This window comes from Apteryx mantelli, chromosome 5, assembly GCF_036417845.1.
Source record: "Apteryx mantelli isolate bAptMan1 chromosome 5, bAptMan1.hap1, whole genome shotgun sequence".
Taxonomy (NCBI): Eukaryota; Metazoa; Chordata; class Aves; order Apterygiformes; family Apterygidae; genus Apteryx; species Apteryx mantelli.
The window spans coordinates 40,652,479-40,666,440 of record NC_089982.1 but is presented as its reverse complement, the minus strand read 5'-3'; the positions used below and the strand labels follow the sequence as shown (position 1 = coordinate 40,666,440).

At 36.9% G+C, this 13,962-nt stretch overlaps 1 protein-coding gene across 5 annotated transcripts in view; it reads right to left on the bottom strand.

The window, feature by feature from the left end:
- The window catches only part of ETFDH (electron transfer flavoprotein dehydrogenase), a 31,578-nt gene that overhangs the window by 13,713 nt on the left and 3,903 nt on the right, over positions 1-13,962 (bottom strand). For all 5 annotated transcript variants that reach the window (XR_010884387.1, XR_010884388.1, XM_067297868.1 and 2 more), the window contains exons 4-11: positions 13,674-13,755; positions 13,282-13,400; positions 12,886-12,963; positions 9,964-10,110; positions 7,960-8,100; positions 5,819-5,962; positions 2,320-2,488; positions 315-497 (exon numbers count right to left, since the gene is read on the bottom strand). Coding sequence is in view for 3 of the 5 variants with exons in the window: in XM_067297868.1 (XP_067153969.1) it covers positions 315-497; positions 2,320-2,488; positions 5,819-5,962; positions 7,960-8,100; positions 9,964-10,110; positions 12,886-12,963; positions 13,282-13,400; positions 13,674-13,755 (1,063 nt within the window). In the remaining 2 variants the exon portion in view is untranslated. The remainder of the gene's footprint in view (positions 1-314; positions 498-2,319; positions 2,489-5,818; positions 5,963-7,959; positions 8,101-9,963; positions 10,111-12,885; positions 12,964-13,281; positions 13,401-13,673; positions 13,756-13,962) is intronic.

The following is a 13,962-nucleotide window of genomic DNA, read 5'->3' as shown; positions in this document are numbered from 1 at the left end:
TGCAGTACTCAACTACAATTGAATTAAGCTATTTTGACTTCCCTTGCTGTTGTCGTCAGTATGATGAAGTTATTTATAAAAGCAGGTCATCTTTTTCATGAGACGAAACTATGCTAAGTAGACTAGTATTCTAATGTGTTCATTTATTTTGCTAAGTAATATAACCAGATCTCCTTCGCTGCTTTATCACTGATTACTTTACCACATTTTGAGACCTCCCTGCTTGAATATTGACCAGATCTGCTCTAGCTTCAACTTCGACCAGAAGAGACTGACATATATATTTGGTATCTCTCAAGAGATAATAAAATTACCTGGATGTTTTAACGTCCATGGTTCCAATCCTCTCAGTATCCAATAAAATATACCTGTGTAAATCATTCCTCCATACAAACCGAGTACGCTGTGGCAGGATGGTCGGATGTTTCTAACTGAATACAGTTCTTTCCAAACCCAGGACTTTTTCAGGTTCTCTTCATATTCTTGCACATCAAGTCCTAATGCAATACATTACTTGTTAGGTACTTACAGTACAGAAAGGCTATCCTTGAAATAAAAAATAATTGCTGAGTAAAGATATGTTAGCAATGAAGGCAGCAAAATAATTTCAAAGTGGTAAGCTGGGTATATACTTAGACTACTTATTTGAACCTCTTCAAAAGATCTGTTTTCATTGGCAGTTATCAACAGATATCTACTCCCTTGTAGCCTCTACTACATGAGCCACAAGAAGCACTGAACTGCCTCAAAATTTAGCAAAAAATAAAGATAACAGACAAGGTAGCAATAAGGGCACCTGTAGGAAAACAGCTACTCCCTAGTAGAATCTAAGAACTGATCAGAACAGTTCATCTGTGATCTGAGACCCAGTTTTTTAATATTAAAGTTATTATCTTTCAAAAGATTTGCTTTACAAGCTATGCAACCACCATCATTCTGATTTCAGTAATGATGACCATGACCCAAGGGAGGACTTCAGTGCTAGAGGATGTTTTTTCTCCATTTCTAACCAGCGAGTTAATAAGAGAGATGTCCTACTACAAACTTGTGATTTGTTTACATTCTTTGATCATATTCTTTATGCATGCTACAAACATTGCATACTCGACAGATGACTCAGTGCACAGTTCTATACCAGTGTAATTAAAGCTGAGTAATTATCTTAAAAAAAAAAAAAGCTTTCAAATGAAAGTTTTCTGAGACCTTCCCCTTCATCATTACTAGAATTTGTTCTAACAAAAAAAAAAAAAAAAAAAAAAAGTTAAAAAAAGTTATAAGGGCTTGTCTATACCTGAAAACATGCTTCAGTTTGTATTTTCTGCTTCGCATAGGGGTCTGAAAAAACTCATGATCTAGGCACAGAGGAGAAACTGTGCTTTGGTATTCTACTGTCTTGACAAAATTGGTAACAGTTTATAAAACCTGTCCACAACCAAATAAGAATGGTACACTAACCTGGTAAAACTGTTTATTATTTTAGGTGAGCTGGAAGCATTTTGCCTGGCTATACTAGACTAGAAGTTTTAATTGTTTAGCATACCCCAGTGCATTGCATGTTTTAATTGAACAAGAACTCTGTAGGGTTGAATCCGACAGTACAGAGAAGAGATTTCTAAAATAATAATCATGTGGCACCTGGCTGTAGTGTCCATCCCCAGAATGAATGAAATTCTAATTGGGTCACCTCTCTGTTCAGCTTTTGTTAACAGATTTAAGGGAATCACTACAATGCAGTCAGGATCAGGTGATTACTAGAATGTGTTTGAATCACATATAATAGGAAATACACAATAGTCTTACACTGAGAAGGCTCTGTAAAATTAAAAGATGGAAGAAGAGGACTGAAGGGAAAAAAAAGCATCTTACTACTACAATTAACAAAATCATGTGAGATTTTTCAAGCTTACTCCTCACTGCTTTGCTTACATTTCATGTTGCTTTTAATTTTTTGCCTTCTGATTCTGCAGTCTTTCAATAATACTTTTTGGATCATAAACAAAAGCACTAATTTTTAACACATTTGTAGGAACAAAGTATATATTCTGTTTACTTATACAGGAAGTGTAAGCTTATTTGCGGATGCTCTTTAAAGGTATGTTTTTGCTCTACCACTAGGATCAGTGCTTCACAATAACTAAGCAAAACTTTATGAATTTGCTTCTTTCTTAAATCATTTGTCAGTGTAAACAGTATAAATATTTTTAAACCACCACATTTGTGATTTATTTTTATCTCCAACCAATTCCTTCATACACATTTAGTTACAGCTAAGCTGTTGGTGGTTCCAACTGAACACGAGCTAAATTACAGTGATCTTACCTATTGTCTTTGATTGGAGATTTTCATTGATTAATTGGCTGAAGATGGCTTCTGAAGCCAGAATGCCACTTTTCATTGCGGTATGTGTCCCTTTGATCTTAGGGACATTCATGAGTCCAGGACTGCAACCAATTAATAATCCACCTGGGAAGGTGAGTTTGGGTATAGACTGAAAAGGAAGCAGAAAGGAAGGTTTGTCTTTTTTGAAGAGAAAATTCATTCTGGAAATCAAACTGGCATGAGACTTGAGTGCTATTAATACTTTTACACTTTTATGTGCACTATCTAAAAATATACCAGAACTGCTTTACTTAATCCTGTAATCTTGGCATAGTAAGCAAATAAGAATTCAGGCACAGCCCTCCCCCCCCACCAAAGCTGGCAAGTTCACTAGCAACTACCTGTTCACTGTGCACATAGGGCTACTTTTGAATATTCATATAGTAGTTATTAAAGTAAGTCATACTACACCCAGTGTTTTCCCTATGTTTTAGACAATTTGCTCAAGTCACACAGACTTAGTGATTTTGTTCATAGCAAAAGTAAGTTAGGCTGAAAATGTAACTACAGCTTTTAATTTATTTTTCAGTGACCAGAAGTGAGAAGTTATGTAACAGTAGTTCAAAGAGATTAAATAGTAGGTAGGATGTCCTCTCTTTCCACAAGAGCTTTGGCTGAAAACAGTTAACCGAAAACAGTTATTCTGTCATATCTAATAGGATGCAATGGTGCAGCACTGACAAGCATAAAAACGTCATGTTTTCATCTTGAGCCATCTTGACTGGCTCTCTGAATTACATAAAGAGATGGTGAAGTAATCTCAAATACTCTCTTTCTGCATTAACTGATTCAATCAAAAGGAACATAATGACTAATATACTGACAAAGTATGAGTGAAATTAAAGACGTCATATACAGAAAAGGTTATATGTACTGTACAAACATTTTGTTAATAATTCTTATTATTAGTAGCATGGAAATCCATGTCTGTTTTCATAGGCAGTTTGTAGAGCTGAAGGCACACATCATGCCAGTGTGGCACAAGCCTTCCCTTCCCCTGGGATACGGGGTGAGATACAGGAACCCTTTTGACTTGAGCACTTGGAGGAGCCACCATCTTGGCAGGGGAGAGACAAAGCAAGGCTGGTTTGGAGGAGGGAAGACAGCAAGAACTGTGCTCCCAGCAGAGTGCCCTCCGCCCCCCAGCCGCACACACTGAACCCAATAACCTCCTCCCAGTAGCTCGGCTCACTGCGGAGAATTCGTTAAGCAAGTCAAACATTTTGACACTTGCATCGGTCATTGACATGATTAATTTCCTTCATTTTCTTCTTTGATATTCATAACAATACATTCCTTAACAGCAGCAACACCCTTATTTTTTTTTTCCACAAAGCTCTTAAGTCTTTTCAAGCAATTTGACAAAATGGAGACAAACCAGAGGTTGCATGGCAATTTCTAAATTTCTAAGTGCTTGATTTTGCAATCTTAATAAAAATAACAGCTATGTAGATGTAATCCATGAAACACTGTCTCCTCTCTCCACACGTCCAAAAGCTACAAAACTAGGAAAGTATCCAAGAGCATTCTCTCTCTCGCACTATAGTTAGTATGACTATATGTTAAAGACTAAAGAGCATGGTCATGAGGTTATCTACAGCAGACTAATAATAAAGCTTAGATCAAGGGTAATTATATACATCTGTTTGAAGCAATACCATCATCAAAATTAAAAAACAATTAGAGATACAGAACCACTTACATAAGAAAATATTCCTGTACTCCAGGGATACAAATGAGACAGATTTCTACAGTTATCAAAGCAACATATGCAAAAGAAGAGCTACTCTAAACAAACAAACAAACAAACAAACAACCCCCCCAGCCTAAGTGATTCATCAATAAGGCTTTTTTACTGAAAGCGTGTATAAAAAAGCTACTTAATAGTGTAACTTCATGATCAACGTAATGATTCTAACATAGAAAATAAAAAGAAACAAAAACAAGTCAAATAGGCTTTACAGTAGGAACAGTGCAAAAGAAGTGATACATTGTTTAAGTCCAGCAAAGGAAAAAGCCCAAACAGTAGGGAACACAGATGCACAAGAATGGTAGTTCTACTGCCTGTAGAACTCAGCACAAATAATTTCTGTAAGTGACTCAAAAGAAATACTATGTTCTTTCAGCTGTATGTTTGGAGCAATGTAAAAAGTATGTAATTGAAGTCACAATCTGGATACTTCATCCGAGCCATAAATTCAATAATGGCTATCTGTGATAGAGTTACTAGTGCAGTGGAGGCACTGGGCGGAAAGAGAAGCCCCTCTTATATAAATGTCTAGATTAAACCATACTTTGTACGTTATCTGTGTTAATAATGGACCAACAATGGTTTCTTAAATAACCTTGTAACACAGTGGTTATCACGAACTAAATACGTAAAACACATGATGCATTTTTACATCAGATTAGAAGAAGTAATCGACCAGCGGACTAACTGACTGCATACTACACGTGTAATCAAAGAAGTTATTTTGTGAATCCCCGTAACTCAGTCCCAGGCATTCACACTTGTATCCAATCCTGAACTCCAAAAGACAATGATAACAGTCACCACATCACTGAAATTCTACTTGCATTGGAAAAGCTGCCTGAAGCCACATTTATACTAACAAAGGGACTCAAAGAGGAAAGACTGAAGTCAGAGAACACTTTCTGATGGCAATGGCTCCATAGATGGGCAGTGGGTCAGGAATACTCAGGCAAGTTTTAAGTTCCAAACTGAAAGAAGCATCTAGAAGATGGATCTGGGGATCCAGGACACGTAACAACGTCTTGTGTTTTAAGAATCCCACATGAGAGGCTAACAAGTAGAAAAGAATGGAGCTGTAATAAGTTCTGGACTATTTCTCATGTAAGTTATTCTAATCCTTTCAACTGACCTTAAGTCTTGATGAATAAGGTATTCCATCTCGTAAGCAGCAGCAAATTCAAATAAAGTTGTGCATGAAAGATACCTATAGTATCTGTACTTAAAGAGGTGAAGACTTATCTGCAAGCTACATAAATCAGTGATGGCACTGAAACTGTTAAGGGTCAAGACACTGGAAGACATTCCCTCTGCTAGGATAAACCAGCAATTACGAACTCCCCTCCAAAAGAACCCATGACTGATGCCACCCTCTCTTCCCCAGGGTTACAGGCAAACCACAATTACCTCTAGTTTCTTTGCTGCTGAACACATTTGATTCACATATAAACCCTGCTTCCTATTTAATTTAGAAAGTAATTTGACTATGTCAGAAGATTGTTAGTTTGACAGAACCTAAGTCTAGCAAGTCTCAGCAGTCAGTCTGCAACACGATGAAGAGAATTTTCTGTCCAGCAAAACTTTTGGCCCTATTCATCTTCATTTCCTGACAGTATGCAACCTGAATTCACAGCAATACAAGCATGGCGACAGAGCACTAATAGTAAAAAAAAATCATGGTAAAATTACCTGTAAACCACCTTCATTCAAAGCTCTGGCACCATAGGCAATCCTTTTTCCACCCTCCAAAGTAGGCTGTACACTGGGATGGTGCTTCCACCTCTGAAATTCCCTAAATGGATTCAAATAGGGATTTTGATAATCTAAGCCAACCTTAAAAAAAAGAAAATAAAAAATAAATTTAACATCACTGAAAATAAAGTATGAAATTTCAACAAAGTTGTAAAAGAAAACAATCATGTATTACCACATCAACACTTTAAATCTATTTCATATTAAAACAACCTCAGAATCTTTCTACTTAAAGAACTACTGCCAAAAATACATTCTATTAGCACTACAGTAGAAGCAAGCCTGAGAATTTTGATGGACCTACCTAAAACCTGAAGCATGGAAAGTATTTAATTGTATTGTAACCACCTTCCATCTGTCTTTAAAATAAAACAGTGAAATTACATTAAACATGGTTTAGTGGGCACGATAAATGAGAAAAGTTGTTTTAAAGTTGTGTTCAAAAACTGTTTGCTCCAGACAAGCTGGAGGGGAGAGGTAAACAATTATTTCTACATAGTTATGTCCTTGCACTCACATATTTTAAACAGTTCTTCACAAGATTTAGCTGAGTCAATTATCATTTCCAATTACAAGAACCATTGCTATAAAGCACCAGAGAGCAATGACGAAAACAGAAAATGGGGGTGGGGAGTGGAAGAAAAAGACTATGTCAGTTGACTGAATGCCCAGGATTCACATCTTATTTCATTTGAGAACTTGCCCAAAGATACACCCTGCATTTTCCATCTTTAATACATTCTTTAAAGAACTTTTGTTACTGTATTTTCTCTTTTGTCAAAAGGAATTATTTATGGCTCCTTTAAGCTTTGAGAGAATTAACAATATATATCATGAGTCAGCAACAAATAGTACCTCAATTTCTCTAGCCGCTCACTGCTTTCAGAAACTGCATCTGCTTTCCTTGCTAGATGAAGTTCACAAAGGATTTTCAAAATAAGTGTAAGATAATACTACTGCAAGAATCAGCTCAGAGATGACAAAGGTGTACAGTTCAAAGACAAAAAGTGCTTGTATGTGCACACAAAAGTTGGTTTTCTCCTATTTGAACAGGAGCTAATATGAACATTGCTTATTAGCACTCTCTCTAAGAACCAGGCTTTCTACCCATCTAAAAAACAAACAGAATTTGAATGTCTACTGTCTATATTTATTAATGCCAATATTAATGCCCAGGACAAGTATGCATGTCTGAGGAAAAAATAAATAGAAGTTTCTTCAACATTTCTTAGAAAAAGGTAGGCAAAAATATAGTTAGCACCCTTAAATCTGGAATCTTTCTGAAATCTAGGACAACAAATGGTCATCTCAATCTCATGCTTCTAAAAGTCCAGGTCATCTTCCTGACACTTAAAGCTTTTTGTGTGTAAAGCACATGCACAAAATAAATATTGCATGCTTCATTTAGGACTGCAGATGCCAGAAAAACATTTCCTACTATTGCTCCTGCATCACTGTCTGGCTGGAGGAGACAGTCTCTCTAGTGATCTCAATGCTTCTCCTGACAAAGAGGCAATAAGAATGAAGCAGCAGCTCGTCCAATTCAAGAAGACAGCTACTAAAGAAGGCAAGGAGAATGGGAGAAAAAGAAGGATAAGAATAGACTGAAGAGCTCAGAAATGGAAGGGATGATGGGATAATGACTGTGGAATTGCAGAGAGTTTCCATTTACATTCTTCTCCTCTCACAAAATGGCTATGCATCCTAGGCTGACACATGAAGAGGGAACTTAATTAAGGTTACACGAAGTGAGTGGATTTTGACATTTCCTAACTTCTGAATATTTTGCATAAATTTTGCAAGCATAATTTTGATTTATCAACTGTTTTGGGCTTTATCAAGACTGCAGGTTAAAATACGTTTGGTTTGCTAAAAATGCACTTATAAGATTTCTATTTTGTTCTACTGGATTAAAGACAGATTAATGACAAATTAACCTTTCCTTATATGGGAATAAGCACAAGGGAGAAAGATTAAGTACCAAACTTTGTGTGTTTCTATTTTTGTGTTTTCATTTCACATTAAAACAGGAAAGAAACTGCGTAAAAATGAAGACTGAACAAAAAAGCTTTACTTACCACAAACCCAAGAGCAACTAAAGGTTCACCCTCATTTAAGTGATAAAGAAAGGATCCTCCATAAGTATGTCTGTCTAAAGGCCAGCCGACAGTATGTTCTATTCTTCCTGGTTTCCATTTCTTTTCATCAATAGTCCATAACTGAAATGAAGACCACCAGAAACTATTTTATAATCAAAGTAAGGGCTTATCAATAACATAACAAAAGACAAACACACAGTTAAGTACAGAAGGAAAAAGACTGCATAAATAATACTTTAAATTTACTATGCAATGACTTATACTTAAATTCATACAGCTAAAGACGAAGTAATGAGTTACAACTACTTCTTTTGGATTACCATTTAAGAATTTGCTAATACTTCTCTTCCTTGAAATGCTGTACATCAGAAAACCTAACTGAGACTCCAGCATTAAACCCAAAATTTTCTTTTAACCACAAGACCTTGCTTTTTACTGGTGATTTCAATAAATACTTCTGCTAATGAATGCAATGCTTACATTGACCTTTTTCTTTAAGAAACATTACTAGAGTCTAACAATAAGGCTGAGTTGATCTAAATACTTGCTGCCAAACAGGTTGTCCTCTGTCCACTCTCTCCTACACAGCTCTAGTACTCATCTGACCCCTGGTGATTTTGTAGAAACATTTTCACTTTTTCACTAGCGTGTCAAATTTCTGATTATCTGACAAAACATTTCTTCACCATGGAGTTATATGCCAGCTGCAGCCTAACGATGGAAGGAGAGTGGAGCTATCCTGTTTAGCAGTCAAGCACCATTAGATCAGCTTAGGCATGGAGGGTACATCTGCATTAATGGATTAAGGAGTGCATTTCTGAGCAAGACTCTTGATTGCCCCCACTTAATGTGCTTTGGTTTGCATTGTGAAGCAGTCATGGAAGGCATGAACCAGATTCCTTTCACATGAAACTAAACTGGAAGACAAGCTCCAGGAGCCCATCTAAAGCATTCCAGTCGTAAATGGGCACTCAGTCCATGGGACCAGACTAGAGCTAGTCCAAAGTAAAAATAACCCTGAAATGTGCATAGCATGTATGTGAGCTCATCAGCACCAACCATTTCACTTTACAGATCCACTCCTATTGGTCTGTATCATTTGCTAAAGTAGGCATAGTCATAGTGAAACCTCAGTCTCATCTGGAAACAAAGGAACTCTACTGCAAAACTCTGCTTAAACTACGACTTAGGTATTAAAAATTGTAATTAAGACCATGACGTGCATAGGAACACTTACAGAGTAGTTATTCTCTAAAAAATTCTAAAATAATCATTTTACAGATATTTTTTAGTTGGAAATACATGCTTAAAGGGATGAAGAAAGGAGTACGTTACAGTCAAACCATGAATATACTCTATTTAAATACAACAGCTCTTTTTCATTAGTAATAGTTTAGTTCAAGCTTTCCTGAGTATAAAATATAAATTGGCCCCCATTCCAATTTTATAAGCCCAGGGAAGGGATTTGGGGGAAAAAAAGCTCATCTATAAGGTGTTTCAGATAGCATGAATCACCATCTGGAACAGCCCCTTTCTCTCTCTCTGTCTAATGAATACATAGCCCATAGAAAGCCTTTTCTTCCCTGCTCAGGTGCCCCCTTCTCCCCCCTCCACTCCCCCCAAGCCCCAACAAACATAAAATTAGGCAGCATGAATCCTTTGCCCATTTACTGAAACTACCAAAATTAATTACAGGCAATAGATTTCACAAATGAACTTAATTTGGAATCAAATTAAGTAGTTAGCAGGGTGGATTCACAGGCTAAATTACTTCTAGTTATAACACATACAAAAAGCAGCTGAAATGAAACAGTCATGACATTCAAAGAACAAGCCTTCTCTGATCAACTCCAGAATAACAAAGATTCTGAAGTTTGAAAGCGTAACTCTCAAAACTTATTATTCTAACATTTTATAAACAGAAACAACTAGCTTATAGCTTTACAATATCTTCTTCAACTGTTAAAGTTATGTAGGGGATACCTCTTTCAATCCAATGCCATAGCTCTGGGGTTGACATTTCTCCCTTAGATTGTATTTCTTGTACAACTGTTTGGCTAGATGTCCATGGCAACCTTCAGCAAAGACTGTGACTTTAGCATGGAGTTCCAAGCCTCTTTCAAAGCTAGCCTGTAAAAGTAGAGCATTTAATCAACAGTTTAGATCTGTGCCACACCAAACTCGCAACAAGAGAATGGAGGGCAATAAGGTGATTTTACACTACCTTGTGCCACTGCCCAGAACCTACAAACCATCACATGCTATGGCTCTAATTCAACTGTCTTTCCCATCTAACCATGGCACACTCCCAGCAAGTCTTGTAAGGGGATTCGAATACAGCAAGCACCAGTATAGTTAATCATCATTCTTCTACTGAAAAAGAATCTTTTCCAGATCAGACAGAAGATCCTTATATCACATCAGCTTGTTCACAGGGTGCAAAGGAGCCCCAACAGAACAAAGAATCTTAACCTATAACTTCACATTTTAAGTTCTGCTCATAAAATCACATTATAATAAAACATTGTTCCAGATATGTACATGGGACAGAGGCTACAAGGAAATGCCAGACCAGGAAAACCTGTGTTACCCTCACCCCAAAAAGAAGTAACCCACTACCTCAGAATAATGTTACTGTAACAAATATTACATCAGTCTTACATATTAAAACATATAATAAAATTACATTAGTATTAGGTATCAGTATTGAACAATTTCTCACCAAAAACTCCAAGAATGAGATTCAGAGTATGGTAAGGAGAACCAGCATACTCATGTATGAACATGTCACCAGCAACTGTGAACACATTAGCCTAGAGTATTACTAGATTATATATCTGCAATGTAGGGATACTAGATTGTATATTTAGATTGTAAACATATGTAATCTTTCAGGGAAAACAAACAAACAAACAATATTTTAAAGAAAATAAGCTTGATTTGAGCAAGAAAGCTTAATGTTGAAAAAGATAATGAGAATAGCTTTGGATGAAGCCAGCTAGGTGTAGCCAAGCGAGCATCTCAAGGTAACTGTGCTTGAAGCCAGCATAGGTTCAGCATAAGCTTACTGCTTTGGTTTTGAATTGTCTCTTAGGTGCAATGTGCTCATAACATACTAGTTGAAAATCTCTGAAAGGGGGCTAGCAAGTGAAATGTTCCCTTTAATCAGGAACTACCTTTAAACAGGAGTTACAAGATTTTGCTGGATCTTTTCTATATCGTTTGAATTTCTGACTGTTAATCTGAAAATGAACTGATTTTGTGGAATACTAAGAGAACTATGTGGATTTATTATTTGATCGAAAGATTAAAAATATATACCATCCAATTTGAAGGGAAGTTTCCTGCTGGATTTATGATTATTAAATAAATTACAACTTGTCAGTATCAGAGATTCATATGCTTGAAACGTTGCAGTAGCGTGACAAAGTTGTATTTCAGAGTTAACACCCTTCTCCAACATCTACACAAGAATCGATGTACAACTTTTTACTGTACACTTTGATCACTGCCATTTTTATTTGATTTGTGCTGATCAGAGGGTGAGACCCTATTCATTAACCACAGTCTATTCTATTCGGCTCTGTATAAGCACACTGAAGATATTCTTGCCTTGAAGATTATATACACTGTATTTATTTAATTGAACCTTATGCACTGGAGGTAGTATCAGCTGACCTAATAGATAGCTTATATACTTGAATACTCACAGAAGTTTGCAGCACCGGTAGACTACTTATTTACAAATTAAAGGAGAGAACAAATAAAATGTTTGTAATAGACACATTCTTCCAGAAAAAAAGGAAAAGTTTTCTAGGTTTTGCAGATACTTTAAAAAATTCCTAGTTCAGGGCCTTGACACTGCAAATTAAATCAATTTTTCACTGCTACAGCAAATGTATGTATTACTTGCACCTCCTACTGGAGAAAACGTATAGCTGAAAATAAGCGTGTGTATATCCACATGCACACAGCCACTCTTGGAGACAGACAGTATTATACAAAGGCATTATTCTTCCCTGCCTTCAGTTCTTCCTCCAATGGGTTTGTTCTCTGAAAACAAGAACGAGTCTTTTCTTCTCATCCCCTACCTTAAATGGGGAAAATAGCCCAGACTTCTATGTGGAAGTAAATACCTCTTTGAAACTCTATGCAACTAGTAAGAAGTTTTATAAAGATAGTAAAATTTAAGACAAAAAACTGTACTCAGAATTTCTGTATCTAGCTACTTCTGTGTGAAGGTTCTTCTGCATTATTCTGAAGTGCTGAATTCACCCTGTGCATTGCATAGGGAACCAACACGCTTGCAAGAGGTTCCGGATTCCGCCAAGTCTGCCGAAGTCCAACACTTAGGGCAAGAAGTCACGTTCTGGATCCAGCAAGTAAAGGTATGTGGCCAACCAGCAAAAAGGTAAGAAGATTCAGTATGTACCTTGCCCCAACACTGCAGACAGACTGTCAACAAATGTGACTGCAGTTGTAAACACCACAGAAAAATCAGCCAGAAAAACTCTCTTACGTACTGCTAGTTACCAGTTGGACAACAGCTCTCCATTTCACCTCCATGCCTTTTCTCCAGGAGTTCCTGGAACTCCTTCCTTTGTTCCCTGAATCCACATACGCCAAAGCACCCTTGCAATTTTTCCTTCGAGTCACTCTTAAAGAGGCCTCCTTTCTGCAAAGGCTTTTCACACTGATCTCAGAAGCAGCTTACACTGTTCTGAGACCAAAACTTCCACATACTGACAAACCATTTTATAAGTAGAGATGGAAGAACTGAATCCTTAAGACAGATACTGAGTTCTGTAATTTTTCTCAGGGTGCAGCAAAATTACTGATGGCACTAGAAACAGATATATCAATTCCATAATTAGAGCTCTAGCTATGGAAAAGACGGTTACTTACTTTAGGTGCTCCATCCTTTTGAATGCCTACATCATTAGTTGCAACCCCTTTCACGCTACCATCTTCATGAAAAAGAACCTTTGGAAATATTTAAATAAAAAAACATTTTAATGATCTGTCATTTTAATCCATTCATTAAAAAAAAAAAAAGCAACTGCAGAACTTCTAAGCACCAAGTCTTTCAGCCATCTAATGGTCAAGATTATGCAATTATTCAGGTACACTGTAGTCCAGTTGTGCTTTGCTGGATCTGGGCTGGGAATTTAGGACACTGAAGCACAGTTTTTTTAGTGCACTTCTGTTAAGAGGAATCTTGTGAATGTACATATAACTAGGGGTGAAGTGCGTGGGGGGGGTGTCAAAAATCCCCTCTCACATATACACTGATGTTATTACCTCAGCTGCTGCGTAGCCTGGATACACCTCAACACCCAAAGCTTCTGCTTGTTCGCCCAACCAACTCACAAAGTGTCCCAGCCGTACTATGTAATTTCCATGATTAACCATCGGAAGTCCTAGACAAAAAACACACACAAAATGCAGAACACTAAGCAAAATAACAGAAGTTGCACACATCAGATGTTGTATCTTTTGCTACAACTGCTATCTTCACAGTAGTGTCACGTGTCATTACAGCCATCACCTACATGGACCTTATCACTGTCAACTATTACATTCTACATACGCTTGCTGTACTATAGTGAAACAAAATTGCTTCATTTATGAAAAAGCTGAAAAAGACACTAAGGAAATGACTCTTTACCAAAGAGTTCCTCACCAAACCTTACCTGGGAGGATTGGCACTGGAATTCTAAATTTCTTTGTTAAAATTCCAAACTTGTCTTCAGTTACAGGAGTATGAAGTGGAGCCTACACAAAAAAGAAAATAAAAACAGGACTGAGAGTTATTTTTTCCTGTCAGGCGGAAAAAAAAAAAAAAAAGTCAAACTGGCAGTCAATGAAAGATCTAATAAAGCACTTCTATAGGACAGACATGCTTCACATACTTCTCACAATAGAGAAGATAAAGTACCCTAATGAAACAGTGATCAGGCAAGAATGAACACAGCTACTGAG